Source organism: Morus notabilis, unplaced genomic scaffold (genome assembly GCF_000414095.1).
Source record: "Morus notabilis unplaced genomic scaffold, ASM41409v2 Scaffold355, whole genome shotgun sequence".
In the NCBI taxonomy this organism is placed as follows: domain Eukaryota; kingdom Viridiplantae; phylum Streptophyta; class Magnoliopsida; order Rosales; family Moraceae; genus Morus; species Morus notabilis.
In genome coordinates, this window is record NW_010360877.1 from 457195 (window position 1) to 475167 (window position 17973).

Below are 17973 nucleotides of genomic sequence, written 5' to 3' on the forward strand. Positions count from 1 at the left end.
ATATATATCCACTCTTCTTTACATAGGAGCATTCAAAGAACTCCTTTTTCTACTATAGATTCCCTTTTATAATTTACATTAACTGATTTTTGTATGTAAATCTTCGATTACCTACTACAATTAAATTATCCGTATATGAGGAAATCAAATTAAAAAAAAAAAACATTTATAGTTTAAAAAAGTTCACTACTTGTACGTTGTACGATGACCTAGTAGTACAGTTAAACTAAATCTTTTTGTTAAGCTAAACGTTTGTATGCTTTCAAAGTAGAAGTTACTTTTGGTTATGATATTTTACGGTTTAGGGTTCGTTTAATTTATGCGTTTAAATTAGAAATTTTTTATTTTAGTATTTGAAATTTAAATTTTTTATAAGAAAAAAATACTATAATAAAATTAAAATTATGAGTTTAAACGCATGAAATAAACGGGCCCTCAATATTTTGTTTGGTAGGGCTGAGGTACATGAAGTTCCCACTCCCACAATCTATACACTATTCAAAAAAGTGCCATACACATCATGAAATTAATACACTATTAAACTTAACAGATATTTAGATAGGATCTGAAAAAATAACTTCTAATAAGTCTATTTTTAGCCGTTAAATATGTATTAAAAACTGTTTGTTCTGTATATTTTTTTATTTTAATGCAGTTTTAACCAAATCCAACCGTTAAAAATGTGTACTATCGGTAGAAGGTGCTACTAAAATGAGCCTAAAACTTATTAACTTCAGTTGTATAGATTTGACAGAATTTTAATAATCCATTCATGATATAGTGATCTTGATAAAATTTTAATTATGATGCGCGCTACTGAATTCGGCCATTTCATAAATAGCAAAACCTCAGATGGGCTAAATGGGCCGTGTCTAAAAGCAATTGGTCTTGCACGCAACATGCATAGCCGGGAAGAAGAACAAAATCCCAAAGACCCAGTCTAACTTATGCAGCTAAGGGCTCTTTCCCGATATAACACAATTAAAAAGTAGGAAAATAGTAGAAAATATGCCAATATGAAAAATTTAAGAAAGTATATAAGTCAATTTTTAGTTATAGAAATTAATAGACTATAACTTATCAAGTTATGGTTTATAACAAGATAAGTTATGGACAAACTTGTCAAGTTATGGTTTATAGTCAGACAAGTTATGGACAATTATGGACAATAACTTGTCAAGTTATGATTCATAATCAGACAAGTTATGGACGAAAACAATAATTTGGCCTATTTATTAACTTATGTAAACTATTAGCCTATTAATTTTAATTCATCTTAAGTTTTGGCATATTTTCCTCTTTCTCCCTAAAAAGTATAGTTGGACTATAACAAAATTTTTGAAATGTTATAAGAATAACAAAACTTGATATTATCATATAATTACTATGATTAAAATAATATTTATATAATTATTTAGCATAAACTGTTACATTATTAGATAATTATTATGTTTTTTTTATGATATTTTAAAAATTTTACTAAATTTCAACTCAACATATGAAGTTCTGATAATTGCCTCGTAAGTTGGCATTATAGTCCCTTCCTGTATGTGGACTGGTTTAGTATCTCAATTTTAAGAGAAATTATTAGGAATGCCACCAAAAATCATCAGCTTCAGATTTGTGCCATAAATATTGACCATGTTTATTTGTGCCATACAAATAAAATAGGAAAAAATGACAAAATGTAACATAAATCATTATCATAAAAAAATTGTGGCATAAATCTGAATACGTATAAAAATTGTAGTATACTACCTAATTCTCTATTTGGTCTCTTCTTTCAAAAGGAAACAAAAAAAGGAAAAATAATTATAACTTTTGTTATCTTTCTTCAAAGAAACAAAGAAAGGAACTTGATTATCGCTAGAAAATGAAAAGTAATTGACTTGTTTTGCTTGTGAGAGATATGTTTAGTGTAGAAAGTTTCAACCGAATATATATATATATATATATATATATTTATATACCTTTTTCTATATATACTGTGTAAGAAGGTGAAAGCTAAAAAGTGAGCTGCTAAAAAGAAAAAGAAAAAGAAAAGATAGGTAAAATGAATTCCATGCTGGCTGGTATTTCTGCAAACCGCATAATAGTCCTTTTCGAATGTTATAATAGTTGATTAGTATAAAAAGTGTTATATTAATTCTGCAATAGTTGCATATATTTCTATTTCGTTTTGTTTTCTCATGTAAAATATCGCCTGTTGGTTCATTGAGTAATTTTGATACTATAAACTATTCTTCTGAAATCCAAGTTAAACAAATGGGAAATTATATGTAATAGAGAATTAGAGATATTGTGAACCAAAACAGGCCAGAATAAGAAATATTCGAAGCCTACCTAAGAAAAAGAAAAGGAAAGAAAACGAAATTGAGAGGCTAAAAGTATGGATGATGGACACTTTGTAAAAGGTATCTTATCTTTATTGAGTGGTGATAGAAAAACTTATGAAAGATTTTAGAGAAAGAGAGAACTAAAATCAAGTCTCATTAACCATTCCCAACAACAACAACAGGACTCGTAATAAAACACGTTGTCCTTTGTATTGGGTTTGTACGTATTATTGCTTTTAGATATTGGCCTTTACCAAGGATACCCTGATCGTGAAGCAAAACTTGCCTAATTGTGAAGCGAAAAGCATCTTGAGTTTTATTTATGTAGATTTTATCCGATGTCATGACTTGGTCCTGAGTGGGTGATTTGGACATGACACGATTGTAGGAAGATTTTCTTTTTGTACATTTTATGCCAAAGTGTTATTACCCAGTCAAGCGTCTGCATACAATTAATCAGTTATCTGTGAGTTTGGACATTCAAGTGCCAAGAGGACTCAAAAATATCAATTTAAGAAAGAGGGATTCGGATCTTTTGTTTTATTTTTAGCGTCTTAGTGTCTAACTAATTATATCATCCCATACAATCTCATGATAAGCAAGAAGAGTTAATTAAAATGTAGTTTAATTTTTCTTTTTACATGAAGTGGCATGGTATATATGATTGTTTAGACACTAATTGATATATTAAAATTAGACAAAAAATTTGAGTCCAAAAAAGAGAATCTTTACAGTGTAGAAGGTTATTTTGCTCCACCGATAAGAACTGTTATTTTTAACCGTTGCATTGTTTTTTCTTTAACAACTAAATTTATGCACGATACCGAACTATTCTAACTGTAAATTAAACATTTAAAAAATAAATCTAACAGTCGAAACACATTTCCTATAAGCGAAATAAAATAGTCTTCTCTATTATAAATGCACCTGGTTGGAAAAACATTTTACATCCTCTCGCGTGGTAGTAATATCATGTCCGTTTCACACCAAACATCATCTTTATCATGCGTGCCTCAAATTATTTGACAGTTGGCCTTGACTTTATAGTTCAAAGAAAGAAAGAAAGAATAATCCGAATTCCAATTTGAACGCAAAGAAACTACAAAGAAAAGAGCCCCCACACGGACACGGTTTATAGATAGGAGACAAAAGTAGACACTTTCAAATTGTTCTTAACAACGACCCCTGTTTCATTTCACTCTGATGAGCCATGAGTTTCTGATCAACTACTGTGCAGCTTCTTGGAAATTATTAATGTGTACGTTTGGACATGATCAAGCCCAAATTTTGGGTTAAGGAGGAAAACAGTTGCTGATATTATTATCTCTTCAAGGCTTTTTGGCATGTTTGCCCCAACTCTCATTGGCTTGACGGTGAATGAATGGTCTCAATTTCATGACCTCAAATTTTGGCAAAATATGCAATCTTAAATTAACAAGGAACTCTCTCTCTCTCTCCAATACATACACAAACACACATACATGCACTAATTGACCTCTCTCTAGCGTTTTCACCAAGATTATTAACTAACAGAATTTTACAATAAGCATCCCTGTCGATAGGACAAGTTTCTTTTAGCTTTCAACGGCTTTGTCTATGTTAGTACCTATTTGAGTCTTTTAAAACTTTATAAGACAATATGAATAATGCAGAAACATAAAATATAAAAACACGAGAGAAATAGTATCGCGGTTCGGTAATATCCTACTCTGCGGGGCCACGCCCAGATGATGAATAATCCACAAAGAACTCTTTTACAATTCAATTGGACTTAATCTACCCGAGACTCCATCTCTAAAAAGACGCCTATGAACTTACAATTTCCCAATGGACTTGAACAGCGAGATCTCCTCGACTTTTGAACATTGGAATCCCTCCAACTAAGTTTTTCTCCCGAAAAACACTCAAATCATCTCTTTGAATACAAGTGCTCACCCATGTCTCACAACCCAGTGAAAACTCATGAAAATGCATACAATTACTCCAGAGACTCTTTCAATAAAAAGGCAGAAAGTTAAAGGCTTGACCACTTCTTGAAAAATTCGCTAAACCAAATCTGTTGCAGATCTTTGTTGCAACAATAACTGCAACATAGCTGTCACGGTCAACTTTCTCAAAACCAGTCCGAATCAAACTCCTTTAATTCTAAAACCTTTCCAAACTGATATAAGAATCTGGAATCTGGACTCATTCCTAGGAGACAGAGGAAGATCATCCAGCCACGAAAATCTCAATAAAAAATCAATCAAATCAATTTACCATCTTTGGCTCAATAGTTGACTTACAAAAATAGAAACTAAATTAAGTTTCCAGATCTTGCAGAAACCTTCCATAAATACCTTTCCAGCTGCACATCTATTCTCAATCACAATCAACCAGCCAAACATTCCCAAAATAATGCCAATCAAATCCGATTACAATCAATACACAAATTAGGAAATAAATCCCAACAATCTCCGAAAATAAATCCCAACAATCTCCCCCTTTGGCATTGTTTTGGCAAAACTAATAATAGTAACAAAAACACAATACTTTTTGTAAAGACAACTTGCACAAATCAAACCTACTAGGCTACTTACTCCCCTTTTTTGACAAAAATAAGCCAAAAATTCTAGAAACTGTGTAACACCTTCCTGCAAATCACGTTCTAATTCATTGAGTTTTACAAATTGCTCCCCCTGAATCCACCACGAGTCTTACTCCCCCTGAATATGGTATTCTCCCATGCATATTGCTTTTATCACCTATCAAAAGCTTGAAGTGACCATTACTACAATACTCAGAGTTAGCAGTACATGCTTTAAAAGAAGTATAAGTTCCATGACACCTTAAATCAGATTTCTTTATCCACACACGTCTAGGAATTTATTTTCCACATCAATCTTTGCTTTAGGTGTCCTTCTTGTGAATGCAGAATTTGGTGGATTAATGATCATACATCTTTTTAAAACATTCAAGTATTTGTAACATGTAGGTCTAATGTGGCTAGGTAAATTACAACAGTGACATATAGGAACGAACCTGTCTGTTGCTTGTCTTGTTACAACAGGCTTTGCAACAAACTTCTTGTCTGATCTTACCCGAGATTTCTTAAAAGACTGCATCATAGTACTGGTGGCTCCTTTCATAAAGACAGTCTTCCCAGAAATTTCTTGACCTTTGTAGCCAAGGCCTGAATGATCACCACAAGTTTTTTATTGTGAGAGTAAGTGATCTAATTTTGATGTGCCCGAGTTTAGCATCATTAAATTCTTCTGGGTCTGCTCCAATTCGAGTCTGGTATCAGCAAGCTTTCTCTGATGCTTTATTGCCAAGATTTCATAATTTGTTGCAGCCTTCTTCAACTCATCTATTTCCTTTGTTAAGACACCAACTTCATCTTCAAGCGATTTGTTTCGTTTGCAACAACAAGCCATTTACTGTACATCTTCTTATAAGCCTCTTGAATCTTCTCAAGACTTAGGTCACCATCGTCACTGTCATCTTCAGTTTCATCCTCAAAATCTGTATCATCAACAGCTCCACCAGAGGTTGTTGCAGACGCTGTTGCAACAGACTCTGCAACAACATTATCAGTACTAAATAAATTTTTATTCATGAATTCATTTCTTACAATTAAAGCCACATAATTGCTAGTGTGATCATCTGCATCCTCTTGACTTTCATCAGAATCGTCACTCCATGTAGACGACATTGCAGCCTTGTTTCTCTTCTTGAGACTGTTTGCACACTCCGCTTGAACATGTCTGAATCCTTCACATTCTCGGCATTGTATTCCCTTATTTCTTTTCTTCTCTTCAAACTGTTGAGAGTTAAAATTCTTCTTTTGAGAATTTTTGTTTTTTGAATTTTGCCATGCCTTCTCATCAATAGCTTTAACAAAAGCTTTCATGTGAGCCTTCCAATAGGGGTAATTGACATCTTCCAGAAACGGTGGTTTGTTCACAAATCCTCCTTCTCTCATGACATCAATTCCTGCAAAATCAACTAGTACACCAATACCTCACCAAAATACACGTCAGTGAACTGCTCTGATACTAATTGTTAGTACCGGTTTGGGTCTTTTAAAACTTTATAAGACAATATGAATAATGCATAAACATAAAAATAAAAAAAATACAAGAGAAATGGTATCGCGGTTCGGTAACACCCTACTCCGCGAGGCCACGCCCAGATGATGAACAATCCACTAAGAACTCCTTTACAATTCAATTGGACTTAATCTGCTCGAGACTCCCTCTCTAAGAAGACGCCTATGAACTTGCAATTTTCTAATGGACTTGAACTGCGAGATCCCCTCGACTTTTGAACATTGGAATCCCTCCAACTAAGTTTTTCTCCCGTAAAACACTCAAATCATCTCTATGAATACAAGTGCTCGCCCCTATCTCACAACCCAGTGAAAACTCATGAAAAGGCGTACAATTACTCCAGAGACTCTTTCAATAAAAAGGCAGAAAGTTAAAGGCTTGACCACTTCTTGAAAAATTCGCTGAACCAAATCTGTTGCAAATCCTTGTTGCAACAATAACTGCAACATAGCTGTCACGGTCAACTTTCTCAAAACCAGTCCGAATCAAACTCCTTTAATTCTGAAACCTTCCCGAACTGATATAAGAATCTGGACTCATTCCTAGGAAACAGAGGAAGATCATCTAGCCACGAAAATCTCAATAAAAAATCAATCAAATCAATTTACCATCTTTGGCTCAATAGTTGACTTACAAAAATAGAAACTAAATTAAGTTTCCAGATCTTGCAGAAACCTTCCATAAAGACCTTTCCAGCTGTACATCTATTCTCAATCACAATCAACCAGCCAAACATTCCCAAAATAATGCCAATCAAATCCGATTACAATCAATACACAAATTAGAAAATAAATCCCAACAATCTTCGAAAATAAATCCCAACAATCTATGAATAAAAAAGAAAGATAATATATATTATTATCGCGAAACAAATATTTGATATCTACCTTTATTAGTGCATATTTCCCGCTTTGAAGAAAGCTACATACTACTTTTTTTCGGTAAATCATTTTTAACTTAAACACTCACAAATTAGACCGTTAAAATTTGATCAGACGATTTAAAAAACTAACCTTATATAGGGTAAAATAACATGTGTTAGTGTGAAAACTCCATTTATTAATTAATGCCCATATTTACTTTTTAAAAAAATAACAATGCCTTAAATTTAACTTTCATTAAAGTATTACAAATAGTTCCACAATTTTTAATAATCATATATGAGACCATCTCTAATTCAAATGTCAATATTGATGCTATATTAATATTAAAAATGAGAAAATAACATATTTGACAGGAGTTTTTTATGGTAGAGTTACCTACTGCAATGTATATTTTTTACCGTTAGATTTGAATCAAATCCCATCAAAATGAAAAGTATGCAAAATTGACAAAACTTAATATAAGTCTAACAATTCAAAATAGAGCTCTACCAGTATCCTACGATTGAATTCTCATAGTAGATATATTATTCTACTTTTGTGCTCCAATATATGTGAGATTTCTAAGGTAGCATATAATATGTATTATATACATCAATATACAACGTACTTGTAAGGATATGAACCGTTGTATATGTATCAGAACTTGTAAGGTTTATGTACTTTTTTTTTTTAAATTTTAATGTGAATTCGATAAGACTTAACATTTAGAAATGTTTAACTGGTAGGGATATCTTATTGAAAAAACTCTGATGTATAAAGACAATTTAAATGATATATCTGCTTCTTGTCTTAATTATTAAGTTAAAGAAGTCATAAATGTAAACTTTCATTTTTAAAATAATTTAAAAATAAAAATATTCTAAGGCTTAAATGAAAAGGACAATTGACTAAGTGCTAACTAGGGCGGTAAGAAATCACCTCGAACCCGACGAACTCGGCCGAGCCGAGCTGACCCTACTCGAAAATCACGGGTTTTTAATTTTTTATTTAATTTTCGGTTTTAATTATGCCTAACCCGTACTGTGCGGGTAGGGGCGCGGGGTGGGGTTACATGAACCTGAGGTAACCCTACCCGGCCGAACATGTTCAAAGTAGGTAAAACAATGTCCAACACTTCAAATTCTTACTTTCATAATTTTATGGACTTTGTGCATTTAAACTGTTAACTTATTTATGTTTTGGATTCACGGTTTGTGTAAAAAATGCTTGTATGCCCTAGTTGTTGAATTAGGACATTCTTTATTTATATTGGAAGTGTTTGATTTCAAAGTGAGTGTTTTAATTGTTCACCTTGCATTTAGACCCCCTCTTGAAGGAAAGACATGTTCTGTTTGATAATGATTTCTTCTGTAACAAGCACAAATTAATTGACTAAAAAGTGATCATGTGGTCATTGAGATCACCAACCCGAGTAACCCGACCCTACCTGAGGTCACCTGAAAGGTTGCGGGTTTGTAGACTTAAGAGAGTGTCGCGGCCTAAAATTTTCTCAACCTGCACTGGTCGGGTAGGCTCAATTTTTCGACTCAATCCTACCCTACCCGGCCGATTTACACCCCTAGTGCTAATAGCTCATTTTAAGTTGATGCAGTACTTTTGGGTGTATGCTAAGGAAAAGTTTGTGTCACCTTGCTATTATGTGCCGGAGTTTGACACTGCTGCTTCACTGGCCTTCAGACTTGCGACCCTAGAGAAGGTGCTTTAGGCTCCATGGTGATGGTTTTAGTGATGGTGTCGGCCTTGTGGTTGGAGAGGAATCGATTAATTGGTAACATAAGGAGTGATTTTTTGTCTTTCGGCCTCATGTTCACCCCCTCATTGTAATTGGAGGTGGGGGACATTTGTGGAAGAGTGTTCGACAACAATGGTATGGTCATAATGGTGCTCATTGGTGCGATGGGGGAGGGGATTTCAGCGGAAATCGACTGAGAACCCGAACCTTTGTTGACTTACTAGCCATTCGTAGGTTTACACTTTTGGGGATTTTTGTCCATAGGGTGCAGTCGAAACGTTTGGTGGGGCATGTGTGTTGTTCAGTGATTGACGGCGGTAGTGATGAAGTTAGGATTTATTAATAGAAAGGGCCAATTTTTTTTAATATTATTATCAAAACTATACTAACATGTATATATATGTAACAGTTTTTGTTTAAAATCTAAATGGTTGATCCTATAAAATGTAGAGAATTATTAATTTAAGTAGAGTTAAGTCTAATTTATACACATATTTATTATATTAAAATTAAAATCATTATATTGAAAATAAAAACAAAAACAAAAACAAAAAGGGCCCCCTCTTGCCCTCTGTCTCTATCACTGGATGGCGGCACCATATGACTCTCACTCACTGATATGAGGGTGCCTCTTTCACGGTGTTCCCATCACCTTGTAACACTGCCTTTTCTATCTTCTTTGGTCACGTTGTTCGGCTTGTCACGATTGGTTTTTTCTATAATGTTTGGGCTTTATATCCATTTTGTGGTAGTTATTTGTGTAAAATAAAGGCAATGCTATTTTTGTCATGTAATTGACGCATTTTAATTATTTTCAAAATTTTGTTTAAGGAGGTGGTATCCCACTATCCGATTTTGGTGACATGTCCAATTGGTTAGATTTGGTTCTTTGTGAGGTTTTAGATGACTTTTATGCTACAAGTGTCTTAATCTTGATCGATTAGAGTTTTCTATCGATCGTAGAAGTATAGTTGAAAGAGCCATTTAAGTACATTTTGGTTTTACCTCATTGTATCTTTCATTAGATCTTAATGGTGAATCCATTCTTTGATTGAGGATAAAGCTTTTTTGTGTTTAGGGTTCATTTGAGTACAATATTAGTGTTATTTCCTTAATTTGAAATACCAATATTAACAATAGAATGTTAAAATTTGACAAATATCATACTTAGTTCTTTTGGCACTAATTATATTATGTATCAAATTTAGCATAAAAATTAATATTGCATTAAAGGGTAATTTTCTTATTCAAATACTAAAATTTAGCATTGACATACTAATTTAACATTGAGTGATTGATGCTCCCAAATGTGCTAAAATCATCAAATAAGATTTTTCTTTTGAGGTACTAAAATAAGCATGTAATTAATTAAGTTAGCTAGGCTTCAAAAGTAATTCTAATTATTTCATACTGACTCGAATATTGAGGCCTTAATTTCTATTTTTTAAGTTCCAATTCCCCTACAATATGAATTTAAAAAAAGTGAAAAAGATAAAAGAAATTTTAATGGGCATGTCGACTGACATAATTTTCTCTATGTTTGATGGGCAATTGAAAATTTGTCTATATATTGTCACGCCCCCAAACAGGGGTTAGTGACGTGGAGACTTGTTTAGAAATTTAAACCTGCTTAAGAAAGTGATTAACAATTAACAGTTCAAAAATTAAATTTTAAATCCAAAATATTTAGATATTTCCAAACAAACCTCACAATTTATAAGAAATTACGTTTCAAGGAAAGTGGTGGAAATTCCAACAAAACAAGTTCAAAACCTCGCCCCTGGTATCATATCAGGAATCCCCACAGGTTTAGCATACATGAACATAAACAAGAAAGTAAATGTTGACATCAACCACAATCTAGTAATATTTGAGTTTACAATCCATAATATAATACATGTCTCAAGGAAAGTAGGAAGGAAAAAGAAAGGAAGGTGCAGATCTTCACTTCTCGGAATCGGATTCACCTCACCGGTAGTGGCTACCTATTCAGCACTACTTCTCACGTCGCCTGGTGGGGTTAAATGCATTTGAAACAAGAAAAGTGAGTGGAAGGCCCAGTATGATATAACTTTATTAAACTTTATAAATGAAAGTGCTCACGGCTCAAACATATCATCCGGAACTGATCATCCTTTAAAGAAAAGAAATACTCACATAATAGTAGTATAATATCTAAATAATGAAAATATACAAAGCCATAATATCACCACTGAGCAAGAAGTGGCCCGTTTCTAGACCTGTCCCCAAGGATACGATTTCCATATCCCGATCTCTGTGGCCATCATGAGTTTTATCATTTCTTAAAATATCTCATTTTAAGAAACAAAACTCTTTAAAATCTCATTTCTAAATTATTGGAAACTCAATAGCATTATTTATGCTATTTCCTTTAAAATCATTTTTCTTTAAACATGTTTTGTTTTAAAACATTTTCATAGGCCAAAATCATTTAAATCATGGCTATCAAGGATATAGACAAGAATATCCTACCTCTCGGATATCAAACCTATGGCTATCTTAATGTAGCCCTAGCTCTACTTGTCTTTCAAGCTCCAAGTCCAATCGTGCCACTAGCTTCGTCATCAAAATCAACGGTTTAGAGTTTAATCATTTCCTCTAAACAATACAATTTAATTATATACAATTGTATCATACTAGTGTGCCTTAACTTAAAATCAAAGTTCATAAATAATTCTTAATTCAAATCATGATTCTTTGGGAATTGGGATTCATTCCAGAAAATTGAATGGGAACAAGGATTAATGTGGCTAATCCACTCACTTTGAGTTCCCAAATGAAGTTAGGTCGGTTCTACATCGAGTTTCGGGGTCAAAACATGGTTTTTAAACTGTTTAGGGTCGGATTTAGTGTGAACCGTCGACCGGTGATAGAGGAGTGTAACTCCATCGGTCGACCAGTTGGGAGAGATGCCAGGGCCAAAAATGGCCGATTCGCTGGAAACGAAGCCAAATCCTGTAATTTCGGGTTCGATTTCAACATATTCTCAAGAGAAATTAACAAAACCAAGTTCCAATCAACAAATGGGGTTCAAAGAATTAAAAACTCCTAAATTTCATCAAGGTTTCATCAAAACCCATTCAAAATCCATTCAAACCAAAACTAAATCAAAACTCAGCAAAATCCAAACCAATAACCAGATCACCAAGAGAAAGTCGAATCAAGAGTGGGTTTTTAAATATTTACCTTGATCCTTGCGTTAGGGTTGAAAACTTCTTGGAGATCCTCATTTTTTGGTTCAAATCTGGTTCAAAACCTTTTAGAGAGAGTGTGAAGCTTGAGAGAGGAAAGAAGAAGAGGGAGATGAGCGAGAGAGAGAGAGAGCTCGGTAAGAGAGAGAGATGCACGAGAGAGAGAGAAAGACTGAGAGATTGAGAGAATGAGAGAGTGAGATGAGAGAGTGAGAGAATGAGAGTGGAGAAAGAGAAATAGGAAAATAAAGAAAAGAAAAGAAAATAAGGAAATAAGTAATACTGAAAGGTAATTAAAAGAAAATGGGTGGAGGTATGTATTCCCACATACTTTTGGGGTGAAATTATAAATACTAAAAGTAGATTTAAAAGTTCTTGATTAATTAAGAAAATCAAATTAGGTACACTAATAAATCACAATTAGCATAATTAAATTTGTTTAATTCTTGAGTACGTTACATATATATATGTAAAAGTTGTTTAAAATATAATACATACACAAAAAAGGGAAATCTATATCTCAAGGAATTGGCTGTTAATAAGACTCTAATTAGTGCTAATATTCTGAATATAATATAAATGTTGTTTCTTCAAAACTGAGATTAATTAATTTGTGCAAAGAATAATACTATATCTAATATAGACATTCATGCATATAGGCACGTCTAAATTACTGCAACTGTATGTACCACTTGCATAAACCGTAGTTAGAATTTTCTTAATTAGGTATCTTAACATTAATTGTGGTTCCCGATGCACGTTGCAAGCTACACCGAGTAATTAACATGTAGAAAGCTTAAAAATATGTGTCACATGCAAAACAAATCAACAGTTAGTGGCCTCTAAGCAAAATTTATGTTAAACAACCGCGCGTTCACACCTTAGTGTTCTGCAATAATATATGCAATTAACTTCAATAATCACTATATAAGAAACCATTATGTTTTTCTAGTTAAAAAAAATTATAAATTAACCTACAAAATGTAAATACAATATGCGCATATAAAATGAGCACTGTGTTGGTCGTTGGACAGGTCATTGATTGAGAAAAGCGTGGTCTATTTTTGTTGCAAGTTTTTATGATATATACAAGTTGAAAAACAACCTTAAGTTTGGACTTCCTATAAGAAATAGCAAGCAAACGAGATAAATGGCAATGCAAAGTTAGGTCCACCACTTTTAAATAACCCTAAAAAAAAAAAAAAAATGCAGATTGAATCTGATATCTCTATGCCAGAAACAGATAATTACTATTAACAGGAATTTTTTCCCCTAATTACCTCAGTTGAGATAAAATTGATCAATTATCTATATGCCATTTATTATTATTTTTTTTCCAATGAAGTTATCTTAATTCCAAACTGAGTAATAATATTGCTGTGAAACAGAAAAAAAAAAAAAAAAGACTATATATAGCTTTAATTTATACCATTTACAAATAGTTATTTCGAGCCTGTTTTGTGAATAAAAAAATCAATACAAGATCATATTGTTCCCTTTTCTTTTAACCCAAAGTTATTCAAGTAAAAATTGTTTAACAAACTAAATCCTGCCACTGTTCACTATAAGAATTTCGTCATAATTAGGTCTTTTGCGGTTATTAGAAAATAAACTCGATCCTTTGACGGGATATTACGATCTTCATAAAATATAAGCATGTCATTAATTAAAGGTTTAATCCCAAAAAAAAGTCACCACTCAGGGCGAGTTTACATTCCTGTTTAGGCTAATTATTATTATTATTTTTGAAAGACTATTAAAATATTGCTCACTTAACCAGAAGATGCTCATATGAAGTGGAGATATATAGTTTTATGAATAAACTATTCAGTTTAAAATATTAACTAGTTATTAAATTGAGAGTCCAAATTAATTATTCCCAAGTTGGATTTAAAATTCTTAACACCAAGTTAGCTATCATCAATATCAAACGTAAGCAAAGGGGTTGCACATTACGTCAGTAACTTCTATATATATAACATACTTTTTATTTATTTCATTAATAAATAAGTTATTGGGTATGAATATATTTTTGAATTTTTGATATCTTAAATTTGTTTTAGAATCTTTTTTGATACGTTAACGTATTAATAAATTAATTAACTGTTAAATTTATATAAAATCACATAAAAATTAAAAAATATCAATTAATTGTTAAATTTATATAAAATCACATAAAAAATAAAAAATACGTAAATTAAACGGTTAAAAAACTTCAACTTATAAATACACGTACAAGAAAATTTCTAATTTGTTTTTGTACTATTTAGCGGCGAAAAGAAGTTATTGGGTATGCATGCACTCTGCAGTCAGAGAAGGGATGAGAGAGAGAGACCAAAGAATCTTCCAATCTTCTTCCGCGTTGTTACTCAGTAGTTAAGAGGGATCCAGACAAAAGAAATATTAGAAATTGTGATTTTTTTTTCTATGTACTATTGTTATTGCCGTTTGAAGTGGTCAGCAATTGGATTTTTTCTCTCACCATTTTTTTCTCTATCCTATAATCCCATTGGTGCACGTCATAAATATTAACATTACCGCTTGTTAAGAAAAAAAAAAGAAATTGAAAAATTATTTAAAAAAGAAAAAAAAAAAAAAACTCGTTTTTCTTCAGTCAAAATCGCTCTTTTTCCTTCTCTTTTCTCCCCTTATATCTCCCCCACTTCCTCTCACCTTCTCCACTAAGAAAAGCACTCCTTTTTCTATGGGCATACATAAGTCATTTACCCTCTTCATATTAAGAGTATCACTTCATCAAATTCTCAATTCTCCAGCTTCACTTTATTCCTCTCTAGCTTATCCCAAATTCGCCTTCACATTTTGTAACTATATAATATATCCCCACACATTTTACTTCCTTTTGTCTTAGGTAATGACCTTAATACTTGCAACACATACTAGATATTATTCTACACACTCCAACTTCATGCCCAATTGGGTCTCAAGCAAGTTTTTTGGCTTCTATTGCTTTAACTTCCAATCTTCTTTTCAATAGTTTATATACATCTCCAGTCTCTTTCTACAACCTCTTTGCATTTCAGTTTCAATGGAGAGAACCGTGAATTTGGAGCAAAAGACTCTAATCAATGAGCTAATCCAAGGGAAGGAGCTAGCAAAGCAACTTATGAACCATCTCCAACCATTTTCATCCCCAGAAAAAAGGAATTTCTTGGTTGGGAAGATTCTATCTTCCTATGAAAAAGCTCTTTCAATGCTTAAAACTTCTGGTACAGATCAATCCAAGCCTTTTGAATCCCCACATTCCTTGGACAACACTAGCCCAAGAAGTGTGATATTTGACCAAGATTATTCTAAGCACAGAGATGTCTTCAAGAAAAGGTGAATCTTTTAGCCTCTTGAGATTTTTTTTTTTTCTTTTTTTTTTTTTGCTGATTTGGATCTGGGTTTGAATTTTTAGGAAAGTATTGCCAAGATGGACTGAGCAAGTGAAGGTTTGTATGGGGACAGGACCAGAAGGGCCTCTTGAAGATGGGTATAGCTGGAGAAAATATGGGCAGAAAGACATACTTGGAGCTAATCATCCAAGGTGAGGAGTTTTCGCCGTTTCTTCTATTTCATTTCATTTTTCTTTTTCATGAATTTTCGCACAAAACAAGTCTTTAATTTGCTGCTTTACCTAAAGTGGACGTATATCCCTTCGTATTCAAGCTTGTTTAGCACCACTTTAATCTCATATTCTTGTCATGTAATAATTGGTTTCGGACCCAAAATGGCGTATCAAAATTCAAGAAAAGCACGCGAAAGAAGAGAAAAGGTTTTTGTAGTCACGCATAAAATGTGAAAGACAATTCTTTAAAGTAGTGCTTGAACGAAAAAGTAAAAAAAAAAAATAGTGCTTGAACTTATCCAAAAAGCACGTACATAGTACTAGCTCCAATAGCAGGCCCTGAAGTCTGATCAATGCACTGACTCTCAATTTCATTAGTACTAGGTTCTGACAACTTAATTATTGGTTTGTTAGTTTTACTCTTTTAATTGCTTTTATTAAGTCTTGTTCATTCCGTTAATTCGAGTTTAGAATTCGAGTTGAGATGTAATTTTATGTGAGAATTTTTTATTGTAATAAAAAAATTAAATATAATTATTTATGAGAATTTTTTACTATAAAAAAACTCAAATTTTAAATTTAAATCAACAAAATAAACGAGATCTTAGTCTTTAACTTCGGGGCTTTTATTAGTTGAATTGGTTGCGGTATACATTGGCCTCCAAACCAAAAATATAAAATACAAAAAAATGTGGACAAGGCACAATAAACATCCTGATCGTTCGTATGATACAACCCCTTTTACTAGTCTTTAAGACTTCAACTTGATTGCTCCACCTTTTTTTGGCTTGATTAGGAACAAGTTGGTACTGAAAATATCAACTAGTCTCTGTCACTATACATATATATATATACATATAATATTTATTTATTTTCTTCATTTTCTAGAATGCCTCACGCCGACAAACTCCACCTTACTATTAGTTTCGTCAACCCTCGCCGTTTCACATGGATAATAAATAAGAAAAGAGAGACTTTTATTTCACCCTCCTGGTAATTATGTCTTTTATACGACCCAAGAAGGGACACAACCAGAAATCGTTAAAAAAAAAAAAAAATGGAGTGTATGCCTTTTTATCTAGATATAAACCAACTGTAGATTGATGGAGTATAGTTCATAATTTTATCATTAAATGATTGCGCTTTTTTCTTTTATTAATAGAAGACTTCAAAGCTAATCAATAGTATCCAGTTTAGATGGTCAATTTACATTAGAATCACTTAAAATACGACGTTTTTATAATACTATTACAAATAGAGCTAATATTATATATATATATATATATATATATAGAAAAACAATATTATATACGTATCTACTATATCTACACAAGCATATCGGTGTCTTTTACATATTTCTAAGACATAAGATTATTTGTTGTATTGCAGAGGCTACTACAGATGTACACGTAGAAATGCACAAGGATGTTTGGCCACAAAGCAAGTCCAAAGGTCAGACCAAGACTCTTCACTCTTTGAGGTCACTTACAGAGGCCGCCACACTTGTAGCCGGGCCCCTCAACTCGCCATGGCATCAGCTAATTCACTACCCAAACACGGCCTCAAAGCAGAAAACAATGACCAATTTCCAACACATGAAGAACAAGATCAAGAAGAGGAAAAGCCAAAGCAACCACAAGCAACAGGTCTTGGAGTCAAAACTGAGGACTTTGACACAAATAATATTGAGGATGGTCGTGGCATATTTCAGCCATTCTCCTTCCTTTCCACACCAATTGAATCCGATAATGTGGGGAGGGATTTCTTCTCCGACATAGTCGAGAACGGCATTGCCGGTCCTTTTTCTCCGCCGTTTGTATCTCCGGCGGGATCAGAATCGACCAGCTTATCGGTTTCACCGTGGCACAATATGAGCAGCTTTGGACTAGCCAACAACAATGTCCAAACCTCTGAATCTGATCTCACTGACATACTTTCGACCCCGAATTCGGTCACCAACTCACCAATCGGGGATTTGGATCTCACACTTGATAAGGTGGATTTGGAACTGGATTTCCCTTTTGACAGTCCTGAGTTTTTCTCTTCATGTCAGTGTCCCTAAAATAAATGCAGCTTTTTAGGATACATATGAGAAAAATAATGGATGAGTGTTCATACAAATCTGTGACTTACAAAAAAACTCTTAGGAA

The 17973-nt window shown here is 33.0% G+C and overlaps 1 protein-coding gene across 1 annotated transcript; it reads left to right on the top strand.

The window, feature by feature from the left end:
• Positions 1 to 14918: 14918 nt before the first annotated feature.
• Positions 14919 to 17944, top strand: LOC21400587 (probable WRKY transcription factor 46). The gene is made up of 3 exons (XM_010097487.2): positions 14919 to 15594; positions 15674 to 15802; positions 17213 to 17944. Exons 1-3 carry the CDS (start codon positions 15302 to 15304, stop codon positions 17883 to 17885), a joined length of 1095 nt encoding a protein of 364 aa, XP_010095789.1. The 5' UTR covers positions 14919 to 15301; the 3' UTR covers positions 17886 to 17944.
• The last annotated feature ends 29 nt before the right edge of the window (positions 17945 to 17973 follow it).

Coding starts and splice junctions, on each gene's coding strand:
- LOC21400587 (XM_010097487.2), top strand. CDS start 15,302: ATGGAGAGAACCGTGAATTTGGAGCAAAAGACTCTAATCAATGAGCTA. Junction 15,595..15,673: donor AGAGATGTCTTCAAGAAAAG/GTGAATCTTTTA, acceptor TTGAATTTTTAG/GAAAGTATTGCCAAGATGGA. Junction 15,803..17,212: donor CTTGGAGCTAATCATCCAAG/GTGAGGAGTTTT, acceptor GTTGTATTGCAG/AGGCTACTACAGATGTACAC.